Below are 27,954 nucleotides of genomic sequence, written 5' to 3'. Positions count from 1 at the left end.
CACTATGTATCAGCACAATGAAACTAGTCTAATTGATTCAGAAAAAAGAAACAGGCTCATAATGATCCAATGAAATGGATTTACCAAGTACCATCAACTGGAAAAGAGTTTGGAAAGATTTTGATTACGGTATTTCCCTCTACTCTTTGTGGAATTTGGTATCTTTAAAATTTTCTCTTCCTCCTACTAAAAATAAATAAATTGAATGAATAGAAAATTGTCTGAATGAGAAGCCATGGCTGGGATTTCATCCGTGCTAATTTGAGTCATGACAGGGTGTCTAGTTGCCCAACATAGCGGCTGTTAATGACAGTGGTTTTCCTCATAGCCACATAATGAATTCAACTGCTAAACAAGCTGAGAAAAATCAGATGAAATATCCTGTCAAAGCCATATTCATATTGGTAGCTCATTTATGTTTTTTAAACATGCTTACAGGTTGCTATGGAAATATCTTGTTTTTAATCTCTTCAACCAACGCAAACTGCATTGCAATAACAGCACTGACAAATAACTGTCTAAGACACTGTCAGTCACAATGTCATCCACTAACGTTAAGTGAAATGTCACATGGACAACTGGTTTTGAACATTGTTAATACCTGCACCTCTGTCTGAAATATAAAGAACTATGCAGTCATGGGTGTTGTATTGACATGTGTGTGGTGTCTCAGTGTTGGGTGTGTGTTTAGCACAAGGTTCAGGAGGACATGTACCTGTAGTATCCTGTACCCCTGCTATTTGTGGTGTCAGTGTTGGGTGTGTTTAGCACAAGGTTCAGGAGGACATGTACCTGTAGTATCCTGTACCCCTGCTATTTGTGGTGTCTCAGTGTTGGGTGTGTTTAGCACAATGTTCAGGAGGACATGTACCTGTAGTATCCTGTACCCCTGCTATTTGTGGTGTCTCAGTGTTGGGTGTGTTTAGCACAAGGTTCAGGAGGACATGTACCTGTAGTATCCTGTACCCCTGCTATTTGTGGTGTCAGTGTTGGGTGTGTTTAGCACAATGTTCAGGAGGACATGTACCTGTAGTATCCTGTACCCCTGCTATTTGTGGTGTCAGTGTTGGGTGTGTTTAGCACAAGGTTCAGGAGGACATGTACCTGTAGTATCCTGTACCCCTGCTATTTGTGGTGTCTCAGTGTTGGGTGTGTTTAGCACAAGGTTCAGGAGGACATGTACCTGTAGTATCCTGTACCCCTGCTATTTGTGGTGTCAGTGTTGGGTGTGTTTAGCACAAGGTTCAGGAGGACATGTACCTGTAGCATCCTGTACCCCTGCCAGCGCCCCAACAGCAGCGGCCGTCTCTCCTGCCAGCACAATCTGCCCTCCGCCTTGTAGAGTGGCCTCTGCCAACGTCGCTACGGCATGAGCTGCTGCCTCACTGCAACACACACACACATGTACACACACATGTTAGATACAGTGTAGCGTATGTACAAATAGAGGCAAAAATATACCTTTTCTATGTAGACTATGTTTAGAATGAAAACACAAAAAGTGTATCAGTGAATGTAGACAAAACTAGCATGTGTGCATGTGCGCGCGCACGCACACACACACACACACACACACACACACACACACACAGTCTAGTTATTAGAGAGATGTGGGGTGAAGGGGCAGGAGTGTATGAGCTATAAGAAGCTTTTCTAGTCTGGTCTTATGGAGAAGCTGTCACGTCTCCCCAGTGGCCAGGTGCTAAGGGCCTAACAAAGCCGTTTCATTAACCAGATCTATCCAGCAGAATTACCACCAGCCTGCTATAGCCACACCTTCAACTTCAGTATGAACTCGTTGAATTGTTCACAGCTTAGCTAATCACATCTCAGTGAACTCACACTCCATGTCATTGTTCAGTAGAATGATGGAAAAGTCTGCCTGCACTGGCAGAAAATAGTGCCTACAGAGAGGCTTGATGACTGAAGTAGCATTTTGCACATTTCTGCCTTTTATCAGCAAAAACAAAACTGGGTGTTGAGAAATCTAGCAATGCAAGACGATGCTCTAGCATTGCAGCAAAGTAGCCAACCTTAGCAAGTACCCAAATTTATTTTGTGCTGTAAAACTATAATTCTGTATCTATCTGTATTGCAGAATTTGCTGCGCGAACCATATTTAATCATTTCTGCGACATATAACCGAGTAGACAGTTTGAAATGAAATGTCAAAAATAAAGGTGAAATGGTTCAATCTCAGCATGGAGAAGGCAATGTGAATGCAGCAGAGGAGACAGCAGGGCAGAAAGAAGCTCTTTCCCCCTCTGGAACCAGGCAAACAGAGACAGAATGTTCTGGAGCCTGTGGAGCCCAGAGTAACCCGAGGTAAACAGCAGGAGGAGGGGAGGGAGGGGGGACTCAGGTGGGTGCAGGTAACAAGCCCCCTAGGGACATACACTACTGAGACTACTGCCTTGATGCTGCTGCAGTCAAACAACAGCTAGCAGCATCTCAATATCTCAGGGAGTCCGCTTGATGAAACTATAACTTTACATTACAGACTTTGAAGACCTTTGCTACATGCAACTGTATTCAAGACCTTTAAAGCAGCGAGTCTAGACTGAAAACAGTTTTGGACCTGCAGACAGCCTGTTGCTCAAGTGCAATACTGTATATTGTAGCTTCACTTCTCAAGAAGCTAGCTGGCTACAGGATGACACAAACTTATTTTGAATACAAGAGTTCAAAAGTTTGATTTTCAGAACTTTACTGACTAAGTCACACTACTCGGCAATCAGCAAGCACTTAGCACCTTCACCCTAGCCTTTTTATTTTTGATCAACACAATGATGCTAGGCAGTTAGCACATGCACATAGTTGGCTGACAACCAATTTCTTGGTTGTGCACCTTGCCTATATAAAAGCTCCAGGCTAATTAATGAGGTGGTGAAGCAGGGAGAGAGGTAGTTTCCTGTCTCCGGGGCCTGCAGTGACCTGCCATGACAGTTGTCCCACTCTCCTTCCACTTCTTAAGAGCTGTAATGATGGACTCCTACCACACTACACAGTCTTTGCTGGCTCCGCCATTAGTAACTGAAGACCACTGGGGACTGTGTCGGTGAAGGCTACACACAACATGCTAAATGTACACTTCCAATTTGTACGTTTCGGTGAATGATCAGTGTTGTCATATGGAGAGGATTACATTCCATATCTATAACAACAAGAGCAGGGTTGTAGTGGTAAAATACAGAGGTGAGTAAACTATCCAAGGTGAGTTGTTTACCCCCCAGTTGATCTGAAAATAGGCGAGTTGTAAACTCTTTGCCTCGTCTCAAAGAGTGATTAAACTGCGCTTACTTGCATTAACCCTCCACTACGCCCCTGAACAAGAAGTCAGGAAAGTGGTTATAGCAATTTCTGCAGAGATGGCTTAATAGGGCTGTCAAAAGTATCTATACTAAAAATTTGAAACGGATACAATGCTCATTTGCAACAGTATCAAGCAATGCTTTCTCTTAATTAAAAAATTTCAAAATTTGAAAAGTAATTTCCCGCCATTCTAAAATATTTACAATTTAACTAACACATGGGAGCAACTTTTTATTAGATAAGTCTGTACATTATGATTAGACTGTTGTGATGTCATTATTCAGTCTTAACCATTAATATGTGGTCCTTTTCCCACTCACCTCCATGTCATCTGCTCTCCCTGCCCTGTCGTCATCATCATGCTCTCTCCCTCCTCCTCTGTCTTTACTCTGAACGCACCATGAAAGAGATATTATCAGTAAACAAGTGGTGTTTCTTGCCATGATGTTCAGGAATGGATTACTAACATTTTCTGACCTGAATGGAAATTATTAATTAATCATTATTAGTAGTATTGTTAATCGATTGAAAATCCCCCCCCGGTATCGGAAATGGTATCACGTATCGATATTTTCCTGAGTATTGTATCAGTTAGAAATTCTAGTGTTGTGATAACCCTACTGTTTAATGCTACCACTGATGCTTTCCTCACCGGAATAAAATACCATTAACTGTCCAATCTGTTGCACCTCTCTTACACATTCTTAAGTGGGGAGGAGCAACATTTATGATCTGAGGACAGGAGAGGAAGATGCAAACAAGATGTACTCCGTTCCGTATACATTATGAGATTATATTAGAGATATATTATGGTTAACAGTCAATGCAGAGGTCGGCCTCAAAGGGTGTCATGTGCTGTGTTTGGGTTCATCACACTCTTAAATAGCCTATGCACAAAATTGACATATTATGGAAACATTTCTACCCTCTCCTTAACTAAACCATCATCATCTTACTAAGCCTACCTTAATGTAACATTTATTTGAGATTCTCTTTTCCAGAGAAAATTCTAAAATCATCCTGATCCAGCAAGGAATACTTAGAATGATCTAAAATCATCCTGATCCAACTGGGAATTATGGAAGAAAGTCACCATTGAAATGGTGACTTTAAAACCCCAAATCCCCCCACCAGTGTTGTAGTCAAGTTACTATATCTCGAGTCCAAGTCAAGTCTCGAGTCTCCAGTGTTCAAGTCCGAGTCCAAGTCCAAGTCATCAAAAAAGTCGAGTGCGATTCAAGTCCCCATTACCTAAGTCCGAAGTTAGCCTACTGAACATGAGCGCGAACCACACGTAGGTGCATGCCCTAATTATTAGCAAAAATGATTAACAAAAACAAAAAAAGTCTTTATCAAAATAAGTCTGAGTCCTCGTCTACAAATCCCGAGTCCAAAAGCATGGATGCTCGAGTCCAAGTCCAAGTCATCAGTGCTCAAATCCAAGTCGAGTCACGAGTCCTGCAAATGTGTCCAGACTCGGACTGGAGTCGAGTCTGATTCAACTACAAATCTGCTCCCCACAACTTGAAAAATAACATTACTCCCTCCCTTGCACTCGCATCACCTGTTGAGGGCCATGGTGACAGTGGCTCCGGGCTGCATCTCGTGGGAGGCGGCGACAGCAGCCTCAGCCAGGGACGCTACGGCCTGGGTGGCTTCTGACGCTTGGGTGGTTTGGATGGTCATCTCCCCGCCCTGCAGGGTGGCCCAGTTTTGCTCCACCTGTAGAGGAAACGGGTGGAGAACAAAAAAGAAGTAAGAAAGAGGTAAGAAGTATGCAACGAAGAGGGAAAGAAGAGTGTGAGAGAGATGGATGTGTGACAAAGAATTTTTATGCCTTTTTCACATCAAGTCGCACTAATACACGTTTTTTTGTTACCCAGGAAAGCAGCAGGGGGCAGCAGCAGCAGCACCGCCTTTTAAACTTTTAGATCGCACACTCAACCCCTTCAGTTTCTCCATGGCTGCGGGTTCTTTCTTCCCCCTCCCTTCTCCCTTCCCACACGGCTGCCCAGGCCCAGTGTCAGGTCAGCCAAAACAAAATGGAAACTTCAGGTTAAAACGTTCAAAATAATGACATTTAAACAAGTAAATAGCCTTACTGATGCACGTTGGAGGAGGAAAGGCGTTTCAACAAATGAAGCAGCAAACCTTGTATCAAAATACTTGTGATGTTAAGATCACATACAGTATGGAGTGAAACTGTGGCTGTAAAGGATTACAAAAAATTAAAATTAATGTTAACGTTACAACAAGGGTTTTATTTTGAAAGAGCTAAAGCGGATGACCTACTTACATTCTGGCTGATTTGACGCAGTCTATGCGCCTGGCGCTCGTGCATTAGACACACTTTTTTCTGTCTGCATATTCCGTCAATGTAAAGTAATTAACTGTTAAGAAAGTTGAATTTCAGCCTGTGGGAATCACTGACTCGTGCCAGAAAAGGGGCAGGAAATACTTTAAATCCAGCGGAGGCGAAGAAGCAGGGGTGAAAAATAACACGTTGGAACAACGCCAACTTTTACATCGCCAACCGTTGCAGGGTCGCTCTATCGGCTAAACGGGCGGCTTGGCAACTTTTAGGCCCAAGAAAATCACAGTAGTTTGTGGATTTTTTTGGGGGGGGGGGGGGATTTTTGGCCAATCTAAAAGGGGCTTTACAAAAAAAAACATGCATTAGTGGGACTTTTGATGTAAAAAGAGGTAAAAGAGTGAAACGGGCTGAGATAAAATGAGAGATGCAAGACAATTTAGTATGAACTGTAGTTGCTGCACTTTGCATAGCATGCAGCACTCTGCACTTTAAAGTCTGTACTCCATACTAGGGGGGTTAATGATTAACCGATAGTCGGTTAACTGCCGTTAAGAACGTAACCGATTAAAATTAATTAACTGTTTTGACCGACAACATTGTTACTTTGTGTCATCAGTCTTCATAGCTCACAGTGTGTTAATTATACCAGTCCAGCAGAGGGCGTACCTCACTGAGCTAGCGCAACAGAAGGAGTGGTCACGTGAGAAGGTCGTCACGCATGCATGAGGAAGTAGGAAGTGAATTGAGCAAACAACATGAAAACAAAACAGATGTTAAAATTAGCCGCAAGCTTGCGCTAGCAACAGCATAGAAGCATTACACTCTAAAAGTAAATGTGTAAATACTGCAACGCCGTTCTCAAAATTCAGGGGGAGAGAAACAACGTTAACAATTAACCGATTAACTGATTGTTAAGGTGCGCAACTAACGGTTAAGGAAAATGCATGAAATTCCCATCCCTACTCCATACTTAGTGCTCTTTCCATTGTACTATGCACAATAATTGTCGATCTGATTGCCGTTTTTTTTACATCCAATATGTGTTATTGTTTTTATGCCCTTCAAGCAAGACAAATTCCCTTTAGAGCAATAAAGATCTATACATTCATTCAAAAGGTAGATAGAACAAGAAAAAAATAAGGCCAGGCAAGAAAGACACAGAATGGCAGAAAGAGCAAGCAAAGAGGAAATTGTAAAGTAGAGAGCAAGAACAAAAAAACAGACATGGGTGGAAAAGGCAAATTTTACACTACGTCAATTGTTTGTTGCAAAAACGGGTGCTGAGGTCCGGTCACAAAGATGTCATAGCCTACGGTAAGAGGGAAATGTAGCTCTGTTGCTTACAGTAATCTGTGGCAATGACGATGTTGGTATCACACGACACATCATCTGATGAGGAGTAAAGAGAATTTCATATTTCATAATGTGTATGGTGTGAATGTGCATCACACATTCTCCACTTGTAAAATGCTCACTTCTTAAAGGAGAGAGAGAGAGAGAGAGAGAGAGAGAAGCAGGGAGTAACACTCATCTTCTTCACTTCTGCAATCTGGGTTCATCATCACAATGCATTTATACTGTGGTAATGTCACATCTATCACACTAGCAAATCCTATTTCCTGCTGCTATAGCCATAGTGTAAAAACCTCATTTCACAATGAGAAGTGGGAGAACAAGCCTGTGCTATTATCAATCAAAAATCAACTACTATAGTTGGGTTTCCATCCAAAGTATCGCATTAATTGAATTTTCAGAAAGTCGGCAAAAGAAAATGTGAAATAATTTGCATTTCCATCCGCTGCTATTATGCGAATTATAGAGCTGTCAATCACCTCGTGTTTGAGGCTGTCTGAGCTGCTGATCAGGTGCTAGACAGAGCAGATAGTAGTGAATACAATTTCATTCAATTCTAGGAGTGAGTCGCATTAAAGTTAATATCCCAGTCCTCTTCTGTTTACCACGACGGGTATTGTGCTGCGAATTTACCATGGCATTATTTACCATGTGTAGGCATGTCATGTTTTACAGTGATCAAGGCAAACTGCGTGGTTTTTGAATGGAGAGACAACGGAATATCGCATAATCTGTTTCCACTGCACGTATCGCATTTTCCTTTTATTGATGCACCCGACTTTTCCACCTCCCTCAAGCGTGAAAACTTTTTCGCAATATTTGGAGGTTTTTGCGAATTTTTCAGCGTTTCCACTCAGTTCGGTTGTTGCGCAAATTGAAATTTCGCATAAAAACAGGTGGATGGAAACCCAACTTATGTCCAAAACACTTCACCTATACATACAAGTAAGCAATAGTGACAATATTTGATTAAGGATTTACCACTACAGTTAGGATAACAAGGTGTACGCAACATAATGGCATTCATTTTGAGCAAGTGTTGTCTTGTGGTAAGAATTGCTGATCAAGCTGTGTGCAGCAGATACACACAGAGTATGTGGTGCCATTTATTTGAGATGTGCACGTTGGCGAGTGTGTGTTTGCATTTTCTACCTCTCCATCAGTAGAATAGTTGACCTGTGCTACCGTCACGCCTGGTAGCTCTGAGGCATCTGCCAGGGTGGCAACCGTGTGTCCTGTGCCCACCTGAGGGACAGGTAGGGTTCAGGAAACAGAAACAGGAAACACAAAAACATGAAAAGAAAAAACAAAAACAAATACACATTCTCATGTACTATTTCTGGATTTGGAAGGAAGCCCCTTTTACATAATGGGCAAAAGGTACCTGGATGAGCGACACTGTTCCGTCAGGGTTGTTGATGGTCTGTACCACAGTCTGTGAGGGCACAAGGTGGGCGATGCTCCCCACCTGGGTCAGGTGGTGATGGGTGTTGGGTACTGTGGTAATAATCTGCTGGTCCTCAAAAGCGTACAACAGGTCCTCGCGGCCATGCTGCTTGTAGCAGTTCTTCACGATGGTCCGCAGCGCCTGCGTCCATGACACCTGGCGAGATAGAAATAGGAGTTGATACGCCAGATGAATTCTACAGATTGTCAAGCAAACTGTACTTTTCTAAGTATTTCCAGTATGTTTGGGACGCTCACGGACGAACACGAGAGCTAGTGTAGCGGACGTGAAACTACCTAACCTAAAGAGCAAGGTGGGAAGAAGTACATTCCTCTACACGAGGGGAGAGGAGTGGAACAAGATCCCTAACGAAATTAAGACTGCAAATTCTCTCAAACCTTCTGAAAATATACCTGCTGAGTAAGCTTGAGTAGTGGGTGGAGTCTTTTCTTTTATTTAGATAGTTTTGGAGTACCGGTACTGTTTCTTGTACCTCTTGTATTATGTTATTCTAGATTGTTCAGTAATGTTCATTTTATGTGGTGGGTTACTGTATGTCCTGTTTTTAAGACCAGGGGCCATGTTGGAAATAAGTGTTTACACTTTTACATGTATAATCCCTTGGATTTGCTGTCTTTTATATCCAAATAAAATAAAATAAAATAAAACCACGGAAGACATCAAGAGCCAAATTCTCCACTTGCCCATTGGGCGCGCCCGGCTGCTGCGTGGCCTCGCCTGCCCTATTGGCACATGCGAGCGTGTGTGTTGCTCACTAAATGTTACTGCATCAGTGATGTCACAATGCCTTCTTGTGTGTCCCATTATATCACTGATGACATCATCAGTGTGTGTGTGTGTGTGTGTGTGTGTGTGTGTGTAATGGTAAAATGAGAGCAATCGATAATTTTGCTCTCACATGTGCCCCCCTATGACATCACTGATCAGTCTTGTCACAATGCCTCCTTGTGTGTGTGACATCACTGATCAATCTTGTCACAATGCCTCCTTGTGTGTGTGTGTGTGTGTGTGTGTGTGTGTGTGTGCGTGCGCACTTATGACATCATCACTGATGACATCACATCATTAGCTAATTAGCCTAATTAAAAAATCCGGCTCTGTCAGGTCACCCGCACGGGTGCCCTTTACACACCCTGAAGGTTTCAGCCTGATTGCACGTAAAACGGCATAGCTGTGGCCGGACACAGAACTTGAAAGAAACAAACAAACACCTTTTCACTCACTCACTCACTCACACACTTAACCTCCATGCCAAATTTCAGCCCTCTGCCATCCTGCATTTCAAAATCCCCTCCCCTGCCCCCCTTTATCCAATTGACATGAACACAAACACACACCTTCACACACAGACACACACATGAACACAAACACACACCTTCACACACAGACACACACATGAACACAAACACACACCTTCACACACAGACACACTTGACCTCCACGCCAAATTTCAGCCTCCTAGGCCGAAAACTGTGCCTGTTTTTGTGGACCAACTGACCAACCAACCGACAGAGTGAGTTATAGAGCTGCTGGTCGCAACTAAAAGTACAGAGGTCAAATAATGTGTTCTCAGAGCACTTTTTATTTTCCATAGTCACTAACACAGTAGTCTGACTCAATGGAAGCAGGCTGCGGGGAGAAGCTCTGCCATTGGCGCCGACCATTTAAACGAAGGGAAATCCCTTTCCGCTCCCTGCGTGTCCACTCTCAAATGCCTCCGCTGCTGTTAAACAACAATGCTAACTAGCAAGCTAGCAACCTACACGCTGAAAATGGCAAGTTTTGACGAAGATTTGGATTGTGCAATAAAGCAGGCCTGCTTGGTACTTTCAGTGGATGGTTGTAAAGATAACAGAGCATTTTTTTCCCACTATACTAGAGTGAGAGTAAGAGGAGCCATACTCTCTCCTGCGCTGGTACAGTGCGAAATGGAGAGTCTGGCAATCAAGACTACTAACAGCATCTGAAACATGTCGCAGCATTTTCAGTGTTACCGTTTTTAAGGAGCTGTACATCTTTTTTTGTTGTTGCTTAATGTAAAAAAAATAAAAAATAAATCAAATGATTTGGCAGCCCAATACCAGCAGAGGGCAGCAGGTCCCGCCGACTGCCGCTCATAGTGCTCTCCCATTGGCTGAAACATTCCATCGGTCAATCATCCGCTAATCTGATTGGCCGCAATGGATTATGGGCTGAGTAGTTCCTTCACTCTTAAAATAACAGTTTTTCAATGTTTTGTTTGCTCTGAATCAAATGTTTTATGGTCATGATTCTGTAGGTTGGCTGGTTGGATTCTGTAGGCTGGCTGGTTGGATTGGTTCCAGCCTTAAAAGCCTTTATAAGGATTTTTCTAAACGTGATGGATAAAAGGAATCGGGAAATACTCAGATCAGTGTCATGTGACTAAAGGCACTGACAGGGTTCTGCGCAGTGCGCACCCTCGACTTGGAGCCTTGCCGCCGACTAGCGGCGACAGCGAGACTGTGCATACTTGAACGTAACTCGGCGCGTTGGCTGCGGTACACCTCCAAAACACTAGGTGGCTTGTGGTACACTTATGTCCGTTACATATGACGTTATCATGTCGTTTACCAAGAACTTACAATCATGTCGGTGGGGGGACTAGATGAGGGACAAGCACTGTTAAATGAGGAAATGGCATTTCCTCATTCCTCACAACAAGTACTTCAGCGGATATGTGCGCGGCCCAAGGCAACGGCCAATCACAGCTCTCATGCTGGTCACGTCACGTCACATTTTCGAGGAGCTGCACGCCCCCTCCGCCGAGCTGCGGCGACTCCCTCGGTGCAGTCAGCGCCAGCGATTTCGCGTGAGCATAATTTGCACTTAACACATTCACTGCCAGCCGTTTTTTCAATACTGTAGGTAGCTTCTGCCAACGTTTTTTTTTTAGGATTCTGGCTCATCTTTCAAGAGCCGAGGATTCTTTTCTGCTAAGATTTTGTGAACACAAATTATCTCAAAAGAACTAATAGAATGTGTGCTTTCTCTGTCTAAAAGAGTTACCGTAAATTCCGGACTATAAGCCGCGGCTTTTTCCCGTTTTTTGGCCCCTGCGGCTTATATAACGGTGCGTCTTATCTATGGATTTTTTCAGAAAAAAAAAAAAAAATACAAATAAAATCTCTCTTTTTTAGCACTCTTTCTAACTATAAATCCACTTCTGTTTTAATTTCCTCTCTTGCCCTCTTTTCACCACACCGCGGACACTGTGTGCACTGTAAAAATAAACAACGGTGGTGTTGTGTTATGTTGTTTTGTTGAAATGTTACGGTAATACGGTAAATGGGAGCTTCCTCAAACAGCCATCTCTTTCCCGACAATCCCCTCTGTGCGTGACCACTTACATATGGTAATTACGGTAAGCAAACGGCCACTCGACCAACAACTCCCTCCCCCGACTACCAGGAGAAAATCACAAACTTCGGCGAATTCACACAAAGGAAGATCAAGGAATATTCACAACAAGACGAGCAGTAGAAGCAACACTCTCACTTACCATGGGGAAGGTACGCAGAAATTCACACGACGCAGCTTTCAAGCTGAAAGCAGTCGAACTCGCACTAAAAGAGGGAAACAGAGCAGCAGCGCGTACCCTGAGCATCGATGAGTCGATGGTGAGACGTTGGAAGAAGCAGCAGGAGGAACTGTCTCAGTGTAAGAAGACCAAAAAGTCCTTCAGAGGCCACAAAAGCAGATGGCCGGAACTAGAAGATTCCCTTGAAGACTGGGTGTTGACCCAAAGAGCAGACGGCCGAGGCGTTTCCACGGTGCAGATCCGACTGAAGGCCAAAACAGTCGCCACCGAGATGAAAATTGAACATTTCAGAGGTGGGCCATCTTGGTGCTTCCGATTCATGAGACGAAAGGGACTGTCCGTCCGGGGGAGAACTACTGAACAACTCCCTCCCGACTACCAGGAGAAAATCACAAACTTCGGCGAATTCACACAAAGGAAGATCACGGAATATTATAGGAGTGTGAAAACATCTACAATCACCAACGGGTTCCAAAACGCTGGACTGCTGCGGGATGAAGAGGATGACGCCGCCACAGCTGGCGCTGAGGGCCGTCAGAGGCTTCAGAGGCTGTTCGATGCCGACAGTGATGAAGAGGAGTTCGTTGGTTTTGAGTGACAATGAAGGAGAGAGGAGAGTGGTTGACGAAGCCACCCTGAACCTGTTCGTTTCCGACACTGAAGATGAGGACTTTGGTGGTTTCAGTACGCAGGAAGAAGAGGAAGACGAGGATTAGTGACTTGACTTCTCTGGTTACAGGTTTGCTGCACATATAGCCTATTGTTGTGTGATTTTGTCTGGGGATTAGTGACCTGACTTTTGTTTTGTTTTGTTGAAATGTTAATAAATGGGAGCTTCCCCAAACAGCCATCTCTTTCCCGACATTCCTCTCTGTGCACGAACCCTTTCATATGGTAATTAAACATCAAAACACCCGCGGCTTATAGACCGGTGCGGCTTATAGAAGAAAAAAATAGTCAATTTTGGTCCCGCGGCTTATAGACCGGTGCGTCTTATAGTCCGGAATTTACGGTAGTTTGTAGAGTTAGTAGTTATGTAGGCATTAGCAGTAGAATACAGCATGGTTTCAGCGTCTGAACATTTAAGCTGAGATAAATGGCTTTTTGTGAAATTCGATAGAACAGTCACTTTAACCATTTATTTTTGGCGTAAGACGTCAGACATACAATAGTTTTGAACAGTAATTTCCTCCATAGCAGCAGGAAACCCCCCTCTCCTTCAAACTCCTCCCTCCGTGTGTGTTCTCCTCCCTCTGTGGCTGCAGCGGTACAAGCGAGCGAGGCTCTGCCTGTCTGTGCTGCCTGGCTGCTGGCGGCTGCTCTTTGGGCGAGTCTGCATGGGGCTCGTTCGTTTCGGTTGTGAGCTCAGCTGGAATGAAGCTGCGTGCGATTGTGGGCTTTCTGCCGGTGTTTCAAAGTGTGTTGCACCCATAATCTATTATGCAAATTTGCAATCCCCCACCGCCAGCTCCCAGCGCGATAATGCGCGAAAGCGAAAGCGTTTTCGCCAATCCATTTTACAGTATGAGAATGGTTTCCTCGCGCGTTCCCCTGCAGTTTTGGCTCGGCTTTTTCTACTCTGGAGAGCACTGTCGCCACTTAGTGGGTCGGTGGAATGGGTTGTACACGTTCGGTGGCTCCCATATTTATATAGGAGATGTAAAAGGGTTAGATCAACGTCCCACCGTCAATTTTTTTTTTTTTTGACGAGTTGAGTCGTCATTGGCAGTCAACCGTTGGTTTCTGCTTGACGAGTTGACTCGCAAAATGGCAGTGAATGTGTTAAGGATCAGTGTCACATCATTACATTATTATTATTCTCACCCTCTGTTTCTGCTCCTCTGTGCGGACATCGCTGCGGACGTTGGCCCAGGGAATGTCCTCTGGCCACCAAATGGGCTTGCAGCTTTCCTTGCCCCAGCCGGGCTTCCCTCGGCCCGTCGAGTACTTCAGCATCTCTGGGATGAACGCTCGCAGCTGGGCCTGTGGAGGGGGAGAGGGGAGAGACGCAAGAGGTGATCAGCTGGGCCTGTGGAGGGGGGAGAGACGCAAGAGGTGATACACACCCCCAAATTCTAAAGTAGAGTGCTGCAGTCTTTATGCAGTCAGTAACACCTGCACCTGCACACTAACACATACACACACACCCCATACACAGACACTCACAGCCGTACACAGACACATGCCCATACAGAGACACACACCTGCACACAGACACACACCCGTACATGGACACACGTGACCTTGAGCAGCAGGAGGTGTGTATTGATTGAGGTACCTGCTGCTGGGTGCTGAGCTGGTCAGGGCCCACAAATAGAAACATGCTTTCTAAAAGGAGAACAAGCTGCTTGTGTCTATTAACAGACCAATCTATGGCTGTGGCTCCACCCTGACCTCACTCACTCACACACACACACACACACACACACACACACACACACACTCTCTCTCTCTCTCACACACACACACACACACACACACACACACACACACACACACACACACTCTCTCACACACACACACACACACACACACAGGAACATCAAAGGTGATCTGACATGACTCAGTGGGCATCAACTTATCCTACCAAAGGCTCCAATACACTCACAACAGGTACTAATAAGGACAGGCTTGTCAATATTGTTAAAAAGAAAATCAATATCAAACAAAAACATTTAATTAACCTTGTTCATCCATGGTGTGTGTTATGTATTTCTTTCGAAACCCAAGTCATTGTGTAGGCTTGGGTGATATCCAAAATTATAACATCGCAATATACAGTAGTTCCACCCAAATATCACGATACACAATATTATCGTAATATATTTTAGGTTTCAGGTACCTGTACATACATGACATTACAATTAAGGACTGAGAGGTTGATACTTGATATGCTGTTCACTTCCTTTCTTTACCCGTCTCTTTGCAGCAACACGTACAACATTCTTAACAGTACAATAATGTACAATAAGCAGTCAAATGAGGGTGAGCAGCAGGGCAGACTGTGCAAAACTGTCAATTTGTTTGTGAAAAAATAAAATAAAATAAAATCATAATAATAATAATATTGCGATATTCTGCAGGGACAGAGGGCTAAAATGTCACAGAAAAGAGAAGCCTACAGTGGATGATGTCAGAGAAATGCATAAAACACAGGAGAATTTGTCTGTTTTGAGGCAGAATCCACTATGCATTTGTTTTGTCACCGCGATATTCTGCGATTGCAAATATCGCGATATTCCATATTATTGAAAATTGGCCCAAGCCTATTATTGTGTATTGATTGAATGAATCAGTGCTTGTCGCCTACAGTATATATTTAAGTGGAGTGTACCTTCATGAACAATAAACAGTGAGGCAGACTGAGCTCTTCAGTCTTCAGTGAAGGTCATTAGACCCAAAGATTGAAACAAGAAGACAATTGCGTGCCGATTGCTCTATCCGCCATGTTGAGAAGCCAACAGAATTGAAAGGTGAGAGGGGGAGAGGGCATCTAATCTGAGTTGGCTCTCTGCTATGACCCATCCACCGGGTAAAATGCATGCACACACTTGACTTCAAGGTGTGAACGCAGTCGCAATCGCACGCATATCCACTCACCTGCTTTGGGAAAAGTGCACGCACATATATTCTTTCACACAAACACTTGCAGGATGTGTGTGTGTGTGCGCGCACCCACACTCACAGGCTGGGGCGGGGTTTAGTGCCTTAATGTCCTCAGTGTCCTGGTAATACACAAGCATCACCGGGGGATTATATTGCACAATGAGGCACTGCAGCGTCTGCCCGCCTTGACATCACAGGCTAAATTTGCTTCAGAGAGAAATAAATCTCCCCCCTCCCTACCAAGCCCCCTTTTGCTCGCTCACTCACTGACTCACTCACTCACTAGTCTCACGTAGTCAGACCCACCGTCGACGTCATCAAGGTTCCAGCGACGGAGATACCATCTACAGCTGGCACTGCGAGACTACTGACTGACTGACTCACTCACAGTGCATCACAATCAGAGATGGGACAAAATGGTTCCGATAGAAAATGGTTGGACAATAACTTTTACAGGTTTGGAAATACAAAAACTACTCACTGGACGCATCAATGGAGTGTACAAAAATGCAAAGGGAAGTAGAGTTCACTTTAAGGCAACACTGGCCTACTGACACAACTGTTTGGGATTAGCCACAGAAAGAAGACATGGTAGCAACAAGATGCTGGCCTTTCCACCTGCAGCTGGTCCATGTGTAGGAGTAGGATGATGTATTGTAGATGTATTGTGGATGTATGCGTGCATTGGGCAGATGGCCTAATTACAGTGGCTGGAGAGTTAAGTGGTATGTCGTCCTCACACCCACCCACCCCTCCCCCAATCCTAATCCTCCATGCGATGGTCCAATCACCATGTAGGAAGGCAGCTATGTTAGCGGGTCCCTGGCCCTGGCACGGCCTGCTAGGGGGTAATTATGGGCTCAGGCTAGCCTGGGATCACCTGCAACAGCTGCTCCAAATCCCGGGCTGGACCGGGACTCTGCTCGGCTCACCGCACCCGGCCAGTGCAACCTCACCTGGGATAGCTCTGTCATGGACTCCCCGCAAAACCCTGGATGTCTGCGTAGGAGATAACAAAGCCCCCTCCCCCCCATATATGGACCAGGAGAAGCTTCTTTGAAATGCATTATAATTAGGACCGCCTCCATATAAAGCCCTCCATTTCCTGCCCAATTCCAAGGGTGATCAACCTTTACCAGAGGGACTGGCATCTTGTCTAAACAAATAGCACACGCATACCTCTAAAAACTAGGGCTGGGTATTAGCAAGGACCTCACGATACGATATGTATCACGATACATGGTCGCGATATGATTGTATCACGATTAGGGATGCACCGATCGATCGGCACGTGACCGGAAATGGCCGATTTCCACGTGATCGGCCTCGACCGGTGATCTGCGCCGGTCACTCTAAATAGCCGATTCTGTGAGCCGATTTTCAAGTGACGTGCGTGCACCCGAAAGCAGCGAGACCGAGACGGATGAGTTGCAGCCAAAACAAAAGCTGCCACTACACACATGCCACGGCATGTCTTCGTCGGTGTGGAGCCACGGAGGGGCCGGGTAGGTTGGAGTCCACTCCAGTCTGAGCGGCTCGCTTCACCTCACCGGCCTCACCTCTTCCCCGACCAGCTGCAGTCCACATCACCGCTGCCTGCTGCTGCTCCTATCTGTCAGTCATGTTGTAACGTGGATACAGCCAGGAGAGGACTTTTGTTTCGTATTGCGAATAGAACGACGAACATAATAATAAAACGCATCGGACCAGTGTGCAAAGTTTTCTGTGCGAGATGATTTTTTTTTTTCGAATGGCGGATTAAAAAAAACGGACTCTGTGTGTAAACTACGATATTCAAACTGAGTCAACTCAAACTCATTTCCGCATCTAGGCTACTCAATAACAGCCAAATCCACAACTGTAGAGTGGGCATGGCTTCGAAGGTCTGGGCTCCAGACCTATAGGCTATAAACTCCTTGCCCATGGATAACATTTTGACGTTTATTTATTTTATTTTATTAGTTTATTTGGCAGGGACATATACAAAAAAAAACATTAAACCCCATAGGGGAAGATATGCTTTGTAACAGATTTAGCCATAGGCTACTTTCCATCTGAAGCCCCTGTTCTGTTGCACCTTTTTTCTTTTGGAAAAGTAAATGCATGATAGCTGTGCGATATACTGGAATTAATTGTTTTATATTCATTGTATTTACACAAAAAAGAAAAGCTCTGTCCAGTAACCTGGAACACTTTTATTTTGAGATGTTTTGAGTGAGATCGTCCTACCTCATGCAAATGATAAGAAATGTGACATGAATGTTAATTTTCTATTAAAGCAAAGTTAAAAAATAAAAAAAAATCATCAAAAAATAACCCGCCAATTATTGTTCTTAGAAAGAAAATCGGAATCGGCAAAAATCGGTATCGGCAAGTCAGACTATTCAAAAATCGGAAATCGGAATCGGCCAACAAAATCGCAATCGGTGCATCTCTAATCACGATACATTGCGATACAATACATATTGCGATATATTGCAATACTCTACATAATTTACTGAAGATTTAAAAAAATAGAGCTAAAAATACAACACGCTGTGCACCACCCAGGTAGTGTAATAATATGTACATCACTTTATATTGAGAACTTAGTGGAGTGTTGAGTGTCTTACTGAACGCACTGAAATAAAAAGTATTCTTATTGTGTCACTGAACACACGGCTGTGCAAAAAAATCGATATGGCGATATATCATGATATTTTTCTGAAATATCGATACAGTATTGCGGAAAAAAGTATCGCGATATATTGCCGTATTTTATTGCACAGCCCTACTAAAAACCCCCAACTGCTTTCCACCCAGCTTGGCAGAGGTAAGTGAGGCAACACTCCTGCTAATCTCATCCACCAATCTACAGAAAAACAAGCGGCTGGTTCCTTCCTGATTCAAACAAGCACCTGGCCCCGGAGGACACATCTGGCCCCGGGATTGGCTCCTGGGCTCCCAGCGCTGAGCGTGCTCTCCGGGGGCCACTGTCATGCTGACTGCTCTGACCATGATCCACTGAATGCGTCAGCAGCGCTGGGACGGCGGAGTAAACAAGCTGGCATCCCCTGGGAGGAGAGAGGGCGAGGGCTGCCACCAGGGCTAATGTTGCAGTGAGAGGCCTACCCTGCTGTTCACTCCCCCTCACTGCACCCTGGTACCACACCCTGCCTAGTAAAGAGAGACGTTAAGCTCGCTTTAAAATGCACTCGCTATCTACTTATCTGCCGTGTGCCTGGACTGCCCATTTTTGAACTAATGGGAATGCAACTCTTCATGATTGACATCAACTCATTTTAAAATGCATGCACCAAACTGATCATATGACATTGGTGGCACGCAAAAATAGCTAAAACCGAGCATTTGACCTTGATGCATATAGTTATCTAAGCTCTTGTTCACACTCAATAAAACTCATGGGGTGGGATTTAGATTTGTTTTGCCCACTGGTGCCCTCTGCTGGGAATGTTCACATTTTGAACATAGTATACTGTATTCACAGATTTGAATATTTACAAACTGAGAGTTGTATCTTGGTGGAAGCTGAAGGAGATCTATGTAGGCCAGCAAAACTATGAGTATAAAAGCACACCCACTTGTTTTCAAAATGTGCCTGTAATTCTTTCTGGTAGCTGGTGCCGATTTTCCACACCAAGCCCCACCTCACCTGGGTCATCTTGTCCACAGAGACAGGGATGCCATCAATGGTGAGGGGGGGCAGCTCTGAGGCCAGATCACCCCCAGGAGGAGCATGTTCAGCCAGGGCGTTCTCCAGGTCCTCCAGAATCATACTCTTATACTTCCTCACCTGCAACAGAGAAGGAACACACAGTATAGTTCAGATTATGGCAAGTGGAGGTGGTGCACTTAGAGGAGAAAATGGCCCCCAAGCAAAGAGGGCACAAGGACACAGCAAGCAACAATGCATTAAATTCACAATCAAGGAAATATAAATATAAAAACATACATAGGCTACTTATGAGTAAAAACAGAAATGTTTTGTAGAGGCATACTCTGTATGCAAAGGCTCCCTTTTCTTTTTATAACAGAACCCAAAGAAAGGAATATCAAAATAGAATCAGTCCTTTTCTTCTATTACAAATAAAGGTTTTATATAGTATTATTTTTTTTTAAACACATTTATACTAAGATTATTCTTTCAAAACTGGAAGTGGCATTGCCAAGATAATGCAGTAGTCACACACTGTTGTCGTAGTCGTAGACATTAAGAGTGACAGGTCACTTCATCATGCAGCAATTAGCTAAGTGGCCGACTGTGCTCACGACACTTAACCCGGCTGACTGTAGCACTCACCACATTCTCCAGAGGGGCGGCGCCAAACACCTTGTACACAGGGTTGGGTTTGGAGGGAGAGATGCACAGCACTATGGCCTGCTGGCCAACTCTGGTGGTGTACTCGTCCAGCGTGGCTCGCAGTTTCCTGTATATACACACACAAAACCACCACCTTTATACAGAATAAAAGCCACAAAAGACAACACTGAGTATGAAATGGTTCGACTAAGTTTCAGAATAAACAACCATCGCAGGTGCTGCATGTCACTGTAGCTGCTGAAGGACTATACAATGAAGGGGCAGTTTGTTTCGAGCTCACCTGAGCAGACGAGTCTGCTGCCTCTTGCGGATGGAGGGGTTGGACTCAAAGATATGGGGCCTCTTTCTTTTCTTACCGGTTGCCACGGCAGCAGCAGCTGCCATGCCCACTGGCCCTAAGAGAGGAGAGAGAAACAACGTCACAGCACTATAGGCTGCTCATCTGACTGAGCAACATCGTTTTAGGTTATGTTGGAATGCTGTTATGGCACCTTTTTTGTTTTCTATTCTAAATTGTGATCAGAATAGTTCTCTTTAATGCCTCATCATGATTTGTCATTGCTCTAGTATCTCAGACAACTTTGAATTGAAAAAGTGAGGTTTAAAATGGAGCTGGCCCAGAAGGGAAACTGTGGCCCACTGGCACCATTTGGCCCCATGTCAACTCAGCTTCAAAGGGAAAAGGGGGAAAAATGTCTGTTAACTCTGTTAACTAAGGAAAGAGGGGAGTACGGAACATGCACTTGAAAACTGAGTGGACAGGAGGCAACACAGTAGAGGAACACAGCCAGTCCACTGGCGCCATCTGTTGGTCAGTTACGAGCATTACACTGACCTCATGGTTGTCTTATCTGCAGAATAACTTGCCACAGATTAGAACATATTCTGGGAAAATAACTACAGGAGGTCCAGGACTAAGGACAGAGAGTACTCACAACCCTAGCCCGCCCCCCAGTCAATGTGGCAGCTGTGATCTTGCTGCAGTGGCTTTCAATGTCATGTTTGGAAGATACACATCAGCCCAGTTGGTGCATGTTCTCTTTGGTATTGTATAATTGAAGAAGTTACACATTTCCCCCACAAGTAAAACAGAAAAAAAGCGAATAGAAATATGCATATATTTCATATTTTGTGAAAAACTCCCTCGGACAAAATATCCCATTCGTTTGGAACAACTGAATACTCAGTTCCTCCCTAATGGCTGGACTGACCTGCGGCGGCCAGGTGGGCGGTGATTAGGGATGGATATCGTTAAGGAATTAACGATACTACTACTCTTATCGATACTGCTTATCGATCCGGTACTTTAACGGTACTCTTATCTGTACTTTTTGTTATTTTTAAGAGAGAAAAAACCTGAAAAAAACGGGGCTGGTTGTTGTCGGTTCTTTTCATTATTTTTAAGGGGAGAAAGAAAAAAAAGTTGCGAAATCTTAATTGGTGCGTTTTTATTATTAATTTAAATATCCAGCATTACATACGAATTTAAATCTCCTACCACTGCCAATACCAACATTCAGCTAGGGAAAGCATAAAGCACAACAGTATCTGTCTGCTGCACTTGCCCCCAAATCACCAAATCCTCCCCTACTCGGGAAGTAACATTTCTTTAGGACAACTGAGAGATGATGCTCTGACGATTTATTTCAGACTGGGTTTTTGATGATTAACACACCCAGAGCTGGACAATGTTTACTACTCTCGTCTTAATCATCCATGTTCACATAGTCCTACCTGATGACGAGGTGGGTCTGTGTATCATGGGTAACCACACCGGGTCATTATTGACAGATGATGAAGTCGTGTGAGCTATAGCTTGTCAAACTGTGCATTTCTCCGTTTGTACCTATTTTATGCACTTCGTCTTTGGCTAAGTGTTTTAGACAAATTGCTCGTGTTTCCACCGTTGCTAGTGAACGTTTTATCACACTTATGACAACGTGAATTGTCAGCATCAACTCGAGTGAAGTACAACCAGACTTTTGATCGCTCCGTTCTTTCTTAACGTGTTGCGGTGTCTCCTCGGCTCAGCTGCCTGTCGGCTTCAGTGTGTGTATGTGTGTGCGCTGCCCGCCCTGCCCCTCTCTCCTCTCAGTCAGGCTCGGCTCCTCGCTCGCAGCTGCCGCCTGTCTCTCCTCTGAGAGAGAGAGAAAGCAACACGGAAAAGAAAAAAGGATCTCTTTTCTTGTTCGGAAATCGCAAAAACCACATCATAGGCATGTCTTACGGAGATGGTGCGATAAAATGTGCAAAATGTTTATGTAGCAAATAAATAGGAAATTATTTTCTTAATTTCTCCAGTACAGTAATAAGAGAACCGTTAACGTGAAAGCTTATTGATCCTCCGGTATCTCGAAATCCGGCCCCGGGGCCCGTTTGGTACCGGGTCTCGGTACCCATCCCTAGCGGTGATCTCATGACTGACCTGCGGCGGCCAGGTGGGCGGTGATCTGATCGGTGCCAGCTGAGTTGAGGATGTCCGTGTCGTCATAGGGATCGTCATCCGGAGAGGAAGTGGAGTCTTCTTCAGCGCTCATCATAGTTGCCTCAGTGAAGGTGGCCACATGCACCTACGGTATATACAGTATCATACAATAGTTCCACATGCACCTACGGTATATACAGTATCATACAATAGTTCCAGTCGAGTCATTTGATTGATTGAGTGCTGATATACAGTATAACAGCACTGGGACGTTTTGCTATATGAATCACTCTGCTCTACATGTTACGGTTTGTGTTGCTTGGCAAAACCAGAGAAAAAAAGAAAAATCTGTTGTCTCAAATTACCATTAATTGATAGTAACTTTCGCCTACAACCGAATCACAGCTGTGCTGATATACAGTATAATATAATAGCACTCCTCCTCGTGTATTTTTTTTATATTCATGTTATTCTTATAATTGCAGAAACATTTAATTAAGAGTTTATAGTTAACAAGAAGACACACATTTAGCAACTTCAACCACAGCAGGCTTGGAAAAACATAAGCCACCAGCCAAGTGCTGGCTCGTACTAGTAGAACAGCTAAAGTGGCTAGTGAATTACAGGATGTACGAGTAGAATAGCTAAAGTGGCTAGTGAATTCCAGGATGGACTAGCCACAGGTCTGTTTGTGCTAAAGAGGGCGATGGCAACCTCCTCGTCCTCCCTGGCAGTGGTTACAACTGTCTAGTTTTTTGTGGTCACTATAGTTAGAAGGGAACCTGCTGGACCTGTTGGCTGACGGCGTGTGCCTCGATGGTGGTCATGTGTTCTGTCTGGTGAATGGTGTGATCCTCCATTACCTGCCGCCTAGTCTAGACTGCTGCCTCCACGGTACACTGACTGAGGAGAGACAGAGAGATGCAGCAGAATGTTACAAGAAATGTGTTGACCCCTCAGACAGTCCTGCCAGTAATATTCCTTTATTTCCATCATGCATCGTTTTCACCACACAAATACACAACTCCTATGGGCAGAATCCCTGATAAATATAGACTACAGATACATTTATTTTACAGATGTTTGCAATCTACAATTACAGGAGCATGTACATAAGATGTGAAAATGTGCACTGCCTAGCTATATTAATGATATCTACTATTACTAATGATATCTACTATTACTGCAAGGTGTGCTTGCACTCAAACAGCAACAAGCAGTCATAGTGGTCACAAACATTCTCTCAGTCTTACAGAAATGTGTAGGGAAGCGTAACTGGAATGCCAATAATGCTGGGTCAGATCATGGATGGACTAATTTTCTGAAAACCAAACATGCTGGGTAGTGGGTACCGCTGGGTAGTGGGTACCACGTCTGTACAGAGTACAGACTGCATCTATTTTGCCTATTTATGTAGACTTGTGTGCACAATAAAATTCATGGAACAGATGAGACCTTCAGACTCAAGGAATAGGATCATTCAGAAGTTTACAGTATGTTCTGGTGCATCAGTGCATAATATTAACAATAGTAACATAATAGTCATGCATGCTCCTTACTACTGCCCAAAAATAGAGTAGATATGATTGTGTATCAACAGTGTGTAGATATGCCAGTAAGCGAATGCAATGAATTTGTGCTTTCAGCCACTCTGTCATCAGTCCTTGGGCTTATAGTAAGGGGGGAACTGATAGCAACACTACTGATCTGCCACTAGTGGGCGTCACATCACATTCCATCATTATGAAACTATATTTTGGAGTAGCAACATAGTTGTAACCCAAACATGTTGATGTTCATTTCCCCCCTTTATTAAGTGTTCATTCATACAGTATGTCTCACGACATATAAGAGAGAATGACCTGTGCTTTCAACTCCTGGCAGTAAAATAATAACAACAGCAGCAGCAAATCAACAACAACAACAATAATAATACCATTAATAATAATAAAACCATGTACAGTAAAGCCCCTGCAATTAATAAAAATGAGCAGTATTCAGGATAAACTTGCTAGATCAGGGCTAGATTAATTGTGGTCTGCGCAGCTGCAAAAGTTTGCATGCACAATGGCAAGTCGCAACAAGTCTGGTGCATCTGTGTCTGTTGAAGGCTGATACTGTGATGAAGCACTGAAACATTCATTCACTCAAAAGCTGAAAATGAAGTGGCTCATTTAATACACCAAGGTCAGACACTTTATTGTGACTTTCACATACATTATGCTTTGTCCATCTGAAAATCCACGATTCAATCTGCATAAAATAGGACAGTAAAGATAAGAATACAATGTTAGCAAAGGACTACCTGAAAACAGCTTTTTATGTGAATTTAACCCTGGGGAAGATTATCCCCAGTGGGGAGAAAAGAGAAATTGGTACTAGGCTGCACGAAAAAAAGTTACAAACACGCACATCCCAGCCGAATCCGGCAGGTGCAGAGCTGTAAGAAGACACTGAAAAAGAAATAAAACAGCTCGCACACTGCAAGGGCTCCAATGAGTTTGCTTTTATTTAACCGGTGGTGACGGTTCGAGCAGGGTGATTGCACCACTTCGGGCCTGTGGGCAGCTGATTTATTTTATGTAATATTATATATATTTACATTATAATTATAAATTAATACGATTTAAGAAGTTTAGTCCCATTAAGACTATACTTTTATACATCTCTTTTTCAATGGAGACCTGACCAGGAGCAACATCCTGACAAACCACTGTTTTGTTGTTGTAACTGTTATTACAACAACGCATGGAGTCAAAATCCAGTCATAACTGCAGACAAGTCAAGACACCGGTACATTTTGCATCCCATAACACTGATATCAGCACCAGCTACTTGGGCTAAATGCTAACCAATACCTTTTACTGACAAACTGTACACGCCTGGGACATGGGCCATATCATTGCCAATGCCTCCCATCATTTAGTAAGCTGGCAAAGCTGCCAGTATTAAATTGGTATTGCATTAGCTCAGCTGGTGTAACTCGTTAGCTGACTGGCCGGTTTTAGACAGCTGAGCTAAGCTAGCAATGCCCTACATTTGGCTAATTAGCTAGCTAGCTAAGTAACATTGGTCATCTGAATGGAGTGTAACTAGTCAGAAAGAGCACTTGTTTCTTGGTGTGTGTAATAATCTAACATTAATGCATAGAGTGTGCACTGAAAGTGAAACCCTGGAAACGCAGCAGCTAGCATGTCACATTAATCCGCGCAATATCAGACAAACAGAGCGCAACAACAGGCCCAGCGGCCTGTGTCTGTCCCTCGCTATTCTGCTAACGTTATATATGAGCTTGTTGTCTATACGCGCCTAGAATATGATTGCCATAAAAAGAGGGTATCTATCAAACACTGCTCCAGTCAACACCTAAGCAATCTGCATCTTTCACCCCAGTGCTGCCGGGTCCATGATGCGGCTGCGCCGAGGCTGAAATAGATGGAGATTGCGCGGTAGGGCACTAACCTCAGAGCGGCTGCGCTACTTCGGGCCTGCGCTGTACAGAGGAGCTGGAAAGGAATGGAGGACCGAGAGGAACCACCAGGAGCAAACACAGCAGCACACTCCGCGCTGATCTGCAGCAGTGGTGCCTTCAGGTGCTCCTCCTAAGCTCCAACCTTTCGAGTTTCAGATATAAATAATGTTGCATTGCATTTTGCAATATTGCTTTTTAAGTGCTTTTGGTCAGAAACACCGAACAAAAGTGCCTTTCTTGGAGAGGACAATGTAGGCCTATGTATGACAGAAATACATAACTAAAAGCTAGATTGAAAAAATAAATACAATACTAATGATGATCTTAATAGGGCAGGGGAGCATGGCAGCGCGGCGACCCACACAAACACAATCCATCAACTGAGTATGCAAACGTCTATGACACTAATGATGTATTGTCATAGACATTGTTTGTTACGTCATCATTCCACATGAACACAATAGACCCTTTTCACGGGGGCCATTTTGTGCAGAAAAGGCAGGGTAAACACAGGTGCACGCAAAACACTAATGAGGGTTTCCAACTTCCAATGTTTGGAATTTGGAAACCCTCATTAGTGTGTTGCTTGCACCTGTGTTTACCCTTTCAGTACAAAATGGCCCCCGTGAAATGGGTCTATCCATCAACTGAGCATGACTGCTACCGACTGATGATGTCATACCCACTGATGATGAACACTCCATCAACTGAGCATGCAAGAGGACCAGAAGGACAGAATGTCGGGAAATGGTGGATGGCCGAATCCGGAAGGAGGTGGTAATGTAACATAAAGGATGCCAACTGCCATAAAACACCACAGAAGAAGAAGAAGAAAGCATGCAAACACCACCAAATGATGATGTCATACCCACACTCATGATGTCATATGCACTGATGATGTCATGCCCCACAACATACCCACTGATTATGTCATGATTGATTCAAGAGGGCTCGTGTTTACCGTGAATACGGGACCGGAAGTCGTGTAGGCCTACACGACATGCTTGGCATTCAAGTGGTCACGTCGTGAACATGCGCAGTTGACTAGAAGCCACCGAGCTGACTAAGGCTAACAATTTAGCTACCACTTAAGCAGCTAACTACTGTAGCGATCCAGGGTTTGACATGTAATGTGGTGATGCGGTGTTTAGATAGGAACTGATGTGTGGGGGTTGTTCCTGGGGGGAACGGTGTGTAAGCATGGCCGTAACTAGCTATGAGGACGGGGAGGTCCGGACCTCCCCTAATATTTCAGCCTGCAAAAAAAAAAAAAAAAAAAAACCAGGCCAGGCCAGGCCACTCACTGAACAGCAGGCCAGGCGCCGCCTACTGGTTTACTAGTGGTTTTATTACTTTATTCAGGTTTAAAGTGGGTGCATCTCATTGTAATCATGCATGATGCCAATTGCCAAGCTCCCGAAGTCAGGTATGCAGGTGGCTATATGCATGGTTTCAGTTTCATGACCCAATAAGTAACAAAAAGAGGTGGTGTAAAGTTAAAAACAACATAATATATTTTATTTTATTTTTCAATCGTTCCTATCAGGAATAAATAAATGTCCCTCTGTATGTTTTTTTTATTATCGATGATGACTTTGTGTGTTGTGTACGGCTTGGGTTGTGTACCTGTGTTTGTAGGTGTCATTTTGATATGAATTTGGCTAAAACAGTTTGTGTTTGTTAGTTACAATTATGTTGACAGGAGAGCTGAGCAGGTGGTGACATGAAAGAGAATATACTGAATAATGACATCACAACATTATAATCCTAATGTTGATTTAAAATGATATATTACTCTAAATATGGCTAAAAAAGGGGGGGGAAAAAACTCCCCTTGGGGGGGAAAAAATCCTCCCCTTGCTGGACCTCCCCTATTTCGGAACCCTGGTTACGGCCCTGTGTGTAAGTGCCACTTCCTGTCTTGTGGCAGGAGCCAGTCTGGATATGTGAGAGAGCTGGCTGGTCGTGTGTATAGCTAGCAGCGCAGCTACCGCTAGGAGCTATGAGAATGAGCCAAGAATAAAAGCCCTGTACCAACGATAAGTCTCCTGGTTCCTTGGACGAATACCTGATTCGTTACATTGGTGTCAGCAAGTAAAGCGGTATCGCCTCTGCGTCGGCCGA

At 44.1% G+C, this 27,954-nt stretch overlaps 1 protein-coding gene across 4 annotated transcripts in view; it reads right to left on the bottom strand.

Annotated features, from left to right (window-relative positions):
* nrf1 (nuclear respiratory factor 1) overlaps positions 1-25,866 on the bottom strand; it is a 32,888-nt gene extending 7,022 nt beyond the window's left edge. Inside the window, exons 1-13 of one of the 4 annotated variants that reach the window (XM_083656715.1) lie at positions 25,821-25,866; positions 23,150-23,261; positions 22,359-22,503; positions 20,214-20,328; positions 19,913-20,039; positions 19,265-19,405; positions 13,831-13,989; positions 8,364-8,582; positions 8,132-8,224; positions 6,971-7,015; positions 4,877-5,034; positions 3,633-3,701; positions 1,261-1,385 (exon numbers count right to left, since the gene is read on the bottom strand). In XM_083656715.1, the coding sequence (XP_083512841.1) occupies positions 1,261-1,385; positions 3,633-3,701; positions 4,877-5,034; positions 6,971-7,015; positions 8,132-8,224; positions 8,364-8,582; positions 13,831-13,989; positions 19,265-19,405; positions 19,913-20,039; positions 20,214-20,328; positions 22,359-22,503; positions 23,150-23,218 (1,465 nt within the window). In that variant the 5' untranslated portion in view covers positions 23,219-23,261; positions 25,821-25,866. Of the gene's footprint in view, positions 1-1,260; positions 1,386-3,632; positions 3,702-4,876; positions 5,035-6,970; positions 7,016-8,131; positions 8,225-8,363; positions 8,583-13,830; positions 13,990-19,264; positions 19,406-19,912; positions 20,040-20,213; positions 20,329-21,144; positions 21,164-22,358; positions 22,504-23,149; positions 23,262-25,724; positions 25,753-25,820 lie in introns of those variants that run through there. The other 3 variants (XM_083656717.1, XM_083656716.1, XM_083656718.1) reach the window with 3 other exon arrangements.
* Positions 25,867-27,954: the final 2,088 nt, after the last annotated feature.

Source organism: Poromitra crassiceps, assembly GCF_964638095.1.
Source record: "Poromitra crassiceps genome assembly, chromosome: 2".
Taxonomy (NCBI): Eukaryota; Metazoa; Chordata; class Actinopteri; order Beryciformes; family Melamphaidae; genus Poromitra; species Poromitra crassiceps.
This window is presented reverse-complemented; position numbering and strand designations above follow the sequence as displayed.